The sequence below is a fragment of the Vanessa cardui genome, chromosome W, assembly GCF_905220365.1.
Source record: "Vanessa cardui chromosome W, ilVanCard2.1, whole genome shotgun sequence".
NCBI classification, from domain to species: Eukaryota; Metazoa; Arthropoda; class Insecta; order Lepidoptera; family Nymphalidae; genus Vanessa; species Vanessa cardui.
In genome coordinates, this window is record NC_061153.1 from 9,827,948 (window position 1) to 9,835,010 (window position 7,063).

The 7,063-nt window shown below is 45.3% G+C and overlaps 1 protein-coding gene across 1 annotated transcript; it reads right to left on the minus strand.

Moving 5' to 3' along the window:
- Positions 1–297: 297 nt before the first annotated feature.
- On the minus strand, positions 298–1,347 carry LOC124542577 (histone-lysine N-methyltransferase SETMAR-like). The gene has a single exon (XM_047120513.1). It carries the CDS (start codon positions 1,345–1,347, stop codon positions 298–300), a length of 1,050 nt encoding a protein of 349 aa, XP_046976469.1.
- Between the last annotated feature and the right edge of the window lie 5,716 nt (positions 1,348–7,063).

Below are 7,063 nucleotides of genomic sequence, written 5' to 3' on the forward strand. Positions count from 1 at the left end.
ATTCATTATGCCCTTCCAAAACTAACTGGTGTAGCCAAGTCGTGGTATCAAAGCTTACCTAGTATGAAATTTACATGGGTCGAGTGGAAAAATAAACTAATTGAATCATTTCCCGTTCGTGAAGACTACGCTGAACTCTTAACTGAAATGCTGGCTAAGCGCGTAAAATATGGAGAGTCTCTTGAGCAATATTATTACGCTAAAATTTATTTATTAAATAGATGTAAGATACGTAGAAAGGTCCAAAAGTTTCCGGCCTGAACTATAAAATGAAGGATAAATCTCAAACAACGTTTATCATTTTTCAATATAGTCCCCTTTTATTTGAATACACTTTTCGCATCGCTTTACTAACATTTCAATTCCTTTAAAAAAATAGCCTGCAGTTTTATCTTCAAAATGTGCCAAAACCGCGGACTTCACCTCTTCATCCGTGTTAAACCTTTTTCCACGCAAGTCAGATTTCAGTTTTGAAAATAAATAATAATCGCTTGGGGCCAAGTCAGGGCTATATGGTGGATGGTCGAGCTCAGTGAACCCGCATTCTTTGATGGCAGTCTTGGAAACACCCGCTGTGTGGACCGGCGCATTGTCATGAAGCAGCAACACTCCTCGAGACAATTTTCCTCGACGCTTTTCTTTAATAGCATCTCGCAATTGATGTAGTAAGGAAGCGTAGTACTCGCCTGTTATAGTTGTGTTACGCTCTTTAAAATCCGCTAGTAATATTCCCTGGGAATCCCAAAATATTGTGGCCATGATCTTTTTTTGTGACTGAGACACCTTGGCTTTCTTGGGCCGTGGTGAGCTTGGACGACGCCACTCCATCGATTCTCTTTTAGACAAAGGATCATAGTAAAGAACCATAGTTTCGTCTCCTGTTACAATTGAATCCAAAACTTCTTTTTGTCGGCCTTCACAAAGAGATAAAAATTGAGTACAGCACTTCACACGTTCTTGCTTCTGAATAGCAGAAAGAAGTTTTGGGACCCATCTTGCACTGACCTTATTCATGCCCAAATGCTCATGGAGGATTCTGAGCACAGTTGTTTTCGAAAGACCCGTCATAGCTGCTAATTCTTTTGTCTTTAGCCGCCTGTCCTCCAGTACTTTCTCTTCGACAAACTGAATGTTTTCGTCCGTAATGGCCTTAGACGGACGTCCTGGGCGGGGTTCATCTTCAATTGATTGTCTTCCTAAACGAAATTGTTTCGCCCATTCTTTTACGGTGGAATATGAAGGAGAGGATTGTCCATATACAGCATCCAAACGTTGTTTGATTTCAGACGGCGTCCTCCCCTCTATTGTCAAAAATTTGATCACGGCTCGATACTCAATCTTATCCATTTCGAATTTTTTGCTGACTTTCTGATTTCAAAAGGTTATAACTTTGACAATAAATGAAATAGAAGAATATTTTAAATTGTGGGTAGAACACAAAAGTGTCAAGCTAGTTTAATATCATTGATGAATCCAAAGCGGGTAGGCCGGAAACTTTTGGACCTTACTACGTATATGGACGCCAGGCTGTAGATTGTCTACTGTACGGGGTAGACGACAGGGCCGTAAAAGTCGGTGCGCAAGCTGCGCAGTTCTCAGAACCGGAAAAGGTCTTAAAATATTTTAGGACTGTTAAAGTCGGACCAAGCCGCGAAAACCATGAATCGTATTCTAAATTTCGGAATAAGCGTAGAAATGCCAGAAATGAAAAATCAACTTCTAGATCAGGTGGTTCAAAATCTGATACAAAAATGGTTTGCTACAATTGTGATGAAGTAGGCCACCCAAATTTTAGATGTAACAAACCTCCTGCAAAATGTTCTACTTGCGATAAATTAAGCCACCAGTCCATTCATTGTTTTAAAAATAAATTTAACAAAGATCGTGAGAAAGACTCTAATCCTACCCACGATAAAACTGAAAAACGCGTAGCTCAATAAAGTCATACAGATGATCCAACTGCCAAATATATAATTACTATTAAAATAAACAATAACTTTGTTGATTGTCATTTAGATTTAGGAAGTCAATGCTCCCTTATAAGGCTTACTAAAGCTAAGGAGCTTAATTTGGAAATAGTTGTACCAGATGATTTGTCTGTACTCAAGGGTATTGGTGCTAACCTTATCGCACCAGTAGGTATGACGATTGTCACCGTTGAAGTACAAAATATCAAAAAAGTCATAAATATGTATATTGTCGATGATTACGTAATAACCCAATCAACCTTACTAGGTCATTCTGTTACCGAGCAAGCGGATATTATTATTACAAAAACTCCTACTGAAATTATATTTCAACAGACCCCCACTGTTAAGACGCGTTTAGTGGCAAGTAAAGATACGGAAATATTTCTCAATACGTTATGTGCTGTTCAGATCACAGCTGAACCAAGTCTTTGTAGTCAAGTTTTCGTGAATGGATGTATCAGGGGTCCCGAAGGTAAAGAATATTTTCTCCTTCCAGGTGAATTCATATTCACCTGGAAGGAGAAAATATTAAGGTTAGGAATGGTCAAGGCGCCCTATTAATATACAACGTTTCTACAGATACTTTCAAGTGGTAGTGCCACACTGCATACCTCTCGGTTGCAGTCGAATGGGCCGGCACGCCCGGGGAAGTACCACTCTCTCACTTAAAATCGGCGTGAAGTGGTAGCTATGCTACCGCGTTTCGTCCGGTAAGTGAGAGTTCCGGAGGCCCGATCCCTCTCCCCCCAAAACATGGTTGTGCAGAATTTGGTGACATTACCCCAGGAGGGTACCATCAGCGACTGCGATGGAGAATCCCTCTCTGGGCATCCATGCTCAGGACGTACACCGCCTGAGCAGGGATGCCCAGGCTGCCCTCCGAATTCTGGGGGGGGGCAATTTTGCGCTCGCCACTGTTCGGGGCAAGCGGAGCAGGCATCATAAGGCAACCCCTACCACACTCGCTGTGGACTTCTGCAACATAAGGGGACTCAACTCCAACTTGAATGCCGTTCACTTTCACCTTGAGACGGCGAAGCCGGCCTTGCTCTTTCTTACCGAGACCCAGATATCTTCTCCTGCCGATACGTCTTTTCTCTCTTACCCCGGGTACAAATTGGAGCATACTTTTGTGCCACGAGCTGGGGTGTGCGTTTACGTCAGAGATGATATCTGCTCTCGACGCCTCGGCAGCCTTGAAGGGCAGGACCTATCAATTATCTGGCTGCGCGTAGACTGCGACGACCATCCGCGAATCTACGCGTGCCTTTATAGGCCCCATAGCGGTAATGCCGAAACCGACCGACTGGTTGAGCACGTCCAATTGGCTACAGATTCCGTGCTGCAGCAGACTCCATCCGCAGAGATCATTATTCTGGGCGATTTCAATGCTCATCATACAGAGTGGCTTGGATCACGCACCACTGATCATGCGGGTAGATCTGTTCTCGACTTCGCTTTGGCTTATGATTTGACACAACTGGTCACCTCGCCAACGCGAATACCGGACGTGGAGGATCGTACACCTTCCCTGTTGGACCTTCTGCTGACTTCGCATCCGGACGGCTATAACATTGTCGTCGATCCCCCTCTGGGCTCGTCGGACCACTGTCTCGTCCGGAGTACAGTGCCAGTTACACGATACTCACTCACGACCTCGTTTCGCGGGCTGTCGTCGCGTGTGGCACTACAAGTCAGCAGATTGGGATGGGATGCGGTCCTTCTTTGCATCTTACCCATGGGGGCGAGTTTGTTTCTCGATGGATGATCCGAGCGTTGTTGCTGACTCTGTCGCCGATGTGGTGCTTCAGGGTATGGAACTTTTCATTCCATATTCTGCGGTGCCCATTGGTGGCAAGTCCCAGCCCTGGTTTGGTCGCCTCTGTAAGACGGCTTCACGCCGAAAATGGGAACGCTACCAAGACTGGGCTAACGCATCGGCGTCTCGTGATACAAACACCAGCACATTCAGAAAGGAATATAACTCTGCCTCCAGGTCCTTCAAAAACGTGATAGCTGAGGCGAAGTCGAAGTACATTGGCAGAATTGGCGAGAGACTGGTGCGCTTCCCATCAGAAACACGTGCGTTCTGGTCTCTCGCTAAGGCTGTCCTAGGGAATTTCTGTCAGCCTTCTTTTCCATCTTTGCACAGGGACGGTGAGACATTGGCCCATACCGCGAAGGAGAAGGCCGATCTTTTAGGGTCTCTCTTCGCGTCGAACTCGACTCTGGATGACCAAGGAAAGTCACCACTATCAATCCCGCGATGTGATACGACGATGCCGGAGGTTAAATTTCGGCAAAGTGCAGTTCGGAAAGCACTTCTTTCCTTGGACATTCACAAGTCGAGTGGACCCGATGGCATCCCTCCAATCGTGCTACGGACATATGCTCCCGAGTTGGCACCGGTCTTAACGCGTCTTTTCCGGCAATCCTACGCATTAGGCGTCGTCCCGCACTCCTGGAAGACTGCTTTGGTGCATCCGATCCCTAAAAAAGGCAACCGCTCAGATCCGTCCAATTATAGGCCTATAGCCATCACCTCCTTGCTCTCCAAGATAATGGAGTCCCTTATTAACTGCCAGCTCCTGCGGTACCTAGAGGAGAAGGCCTTCGATCGTGTATGGCACAAAGCGCTTCTTTCGAAGCTTCCTTCCTATGGGCTTCCCGGGAAATTATGCAATTGGATTACCAGCTTTTTGGCAGATCGGAGCATCAAGGTCGTTGTCGACGGTGCATGCTCTGACTTAAAATTCGTCAATGCTGGTGTTCCACAAGACTGCGTTCTATCACCCACTCTGTTTCTTCTGCATATCAATGATTTGTTGCAAATCGGGAACATTCATTGCTATGCAGACGACAGTACCGTTGACACCTTATACACCGGCCGCGCTAATATTTCTCGGGAAACCGGAACAAACTTGTGTCTGAAATCGAGTCTTCGTTAAACGAAGTCTCGAACTGGGGCCGGCTAAACTTAGTCCATTTCAACCCCAAAAAGACGCAAGTTTGCGCGTTAACCGCTAAAAAAACACCATTTGTCGTATCTCCACGATTTGAGAACATCCCGATAGCCGCTACGGGTAATATCGGAATACTTGGCGTTGATATTTCGAGCCTCGTTCAGTTCCGCGGTCAATTAGAAGGCAAAGCCAAATTGGCTTCAAAGAAGCTCGGTGTGCTCAGCAAGGCGAGACAGTATTTCACGTCGGCCCATCGCCTAAAACTTTACAAGGCGCAAATTCGGCCTCACGTGGAGTACTGCTCTCACCTCTGGGCGGGTGCTCCCCAGTACCAGCTCCTTCCATTTGACCGCATCCAACGTAGAGCGGCTCGAGTTATCGACGATCAAGCCCTTTCCGATCTCCTTGATCCTTTGGCTTTGCGTAGAGATGTTGGATCACTCTGCATCTTCTACCGAATTTTTCACGGGGAATGTTCCGAGGAATTGTTCGGATTAATCCCGGCTGCTGAATTTCACCTTCGGACATCTCGTCAAAATTCTAAGTTTCACCCGCACCATCTTGATGTCCGAAAATCCACAACAGCGCGATTTCTTAGACATTTTCTGCCTCGCACAACCACTCTGTGGAACCAGCTTTCGCCGGCGGTTTTTCCGAACCGATACTACATGGGAACCTTCAAGAAAAGAGCCTACTCCTTTCTCAAAGGCCGGCAATGCACCTGCAAGCCCCCTGGTGTTGCAGATGTCCATGGGCGGTGGTAGTCACTTTCCATCAGGTGAGCCTTCTCGTTTGCCACCTATTCCATAAAAAAAAAGAAAAAAATACTTTCACGATAAAAAAGGGTTCACTTTTGTCACGTGTGCCTCCTAAAGGAGGGATCGATCGCCTGGTGCCGGTTCTTCGAGACGTGTTATGCGAGAAAGAAGCAGGACTAGAATCGGAAGAGCGCATGATGATGATGTAAATTCCACATTCAGAGCCGGAAGTAAGAGGAATAGAAGTACGAGTGATCCAGGTGAGCAACCATGTACCTCTAGGCGACGCCGACGTAGAGATAGTTCTAATGAGGATAATATAATAGATAAATTTTTGTCAATATTGCAGTCAGTCAAGAGTTCAGATAAGTCAAATTTAATGTTGTCTTAAATTTTCGCGATGATTACACATTTAAATAAAACTATTTATAACGGATGAATCGCGTATATTAATTATTTTTAAACATCCCGACGTTTCGAGCACTTTGCAGTGTTCGTGGTCACGGGCAGACTAAGATGACATTTGTCTATTTGAAGAACAAAGGAAATATTATTAACAACTACCGCCAACGATTTCTCAATTGATATCTTGAGTAACGTTCCGGTTGCACGCAGAAGGCACTAACTGTATCTTTAGGTCTTGCAGTCTGTTGGATTTGGGATTTTAAATTTTTAATAAGTGGATCCCAGGTGTTAGAAAGTCTCCAACCATCTTCTCTATTGAAGTTCGGATGTTTTTGAATTTCAATAGCCTCGCGTATCATTCTAGGAATGAATCTGTGTTCTCTAGCGAGGATCTGTGGTTTATCAAATCGGATAAAATGGTTAGGTTTATCCAGAGCATGTTCACAGACTGCAGACTTAGAAGAACGCCTATTTTTGACATCTCCTATATGTTCCTTGACCCTGGTACCGATACTTCTCTTTGTTTGGCCTATGTAAGATAAACCACACTCACATTCGAGTTTATATACTCCTGCAGTTTGTAAAGGAATATTACTCTTGATAGGTCTCAAGAACTGGCTCACTTTCTTATGAGGCTTGTAAACGGTTTTAATTGAAGCTCGCTTCAAGATGTTGCCAATCCTGTCTGTAACTCCCTTCACATATGGTAGAAATGCAGGTTGTCGCTCAACTGTGGGTGGAATCCTGACAATACATTAAGTCACACAGTTTATAGGAAACCCACACACACCAACAAATACCTCAATGGTGACTCGCACCACCACCCTAGCCAGTTAGCTACCGTTGGCAAATCTTTGTTTCAGAGAGCCCACCATCTCTGCGATGCTGAACACCTAGAGGACGAGCTACGTCAGGTCAAGCTTGCACTCCACCAAAACAAGCTGCCCGTGCCTCGCCAGCATCGCAG

Excerpts from the sequence above, each read along its gene's own strand:
- LOC124542577 (XM_047120513.1), bottom strand. The coding sequence starts at position 1,347 with ATGGATAAGATTGAGTATCGAGCCGTGATCAAATTTTTGACAATAGAG.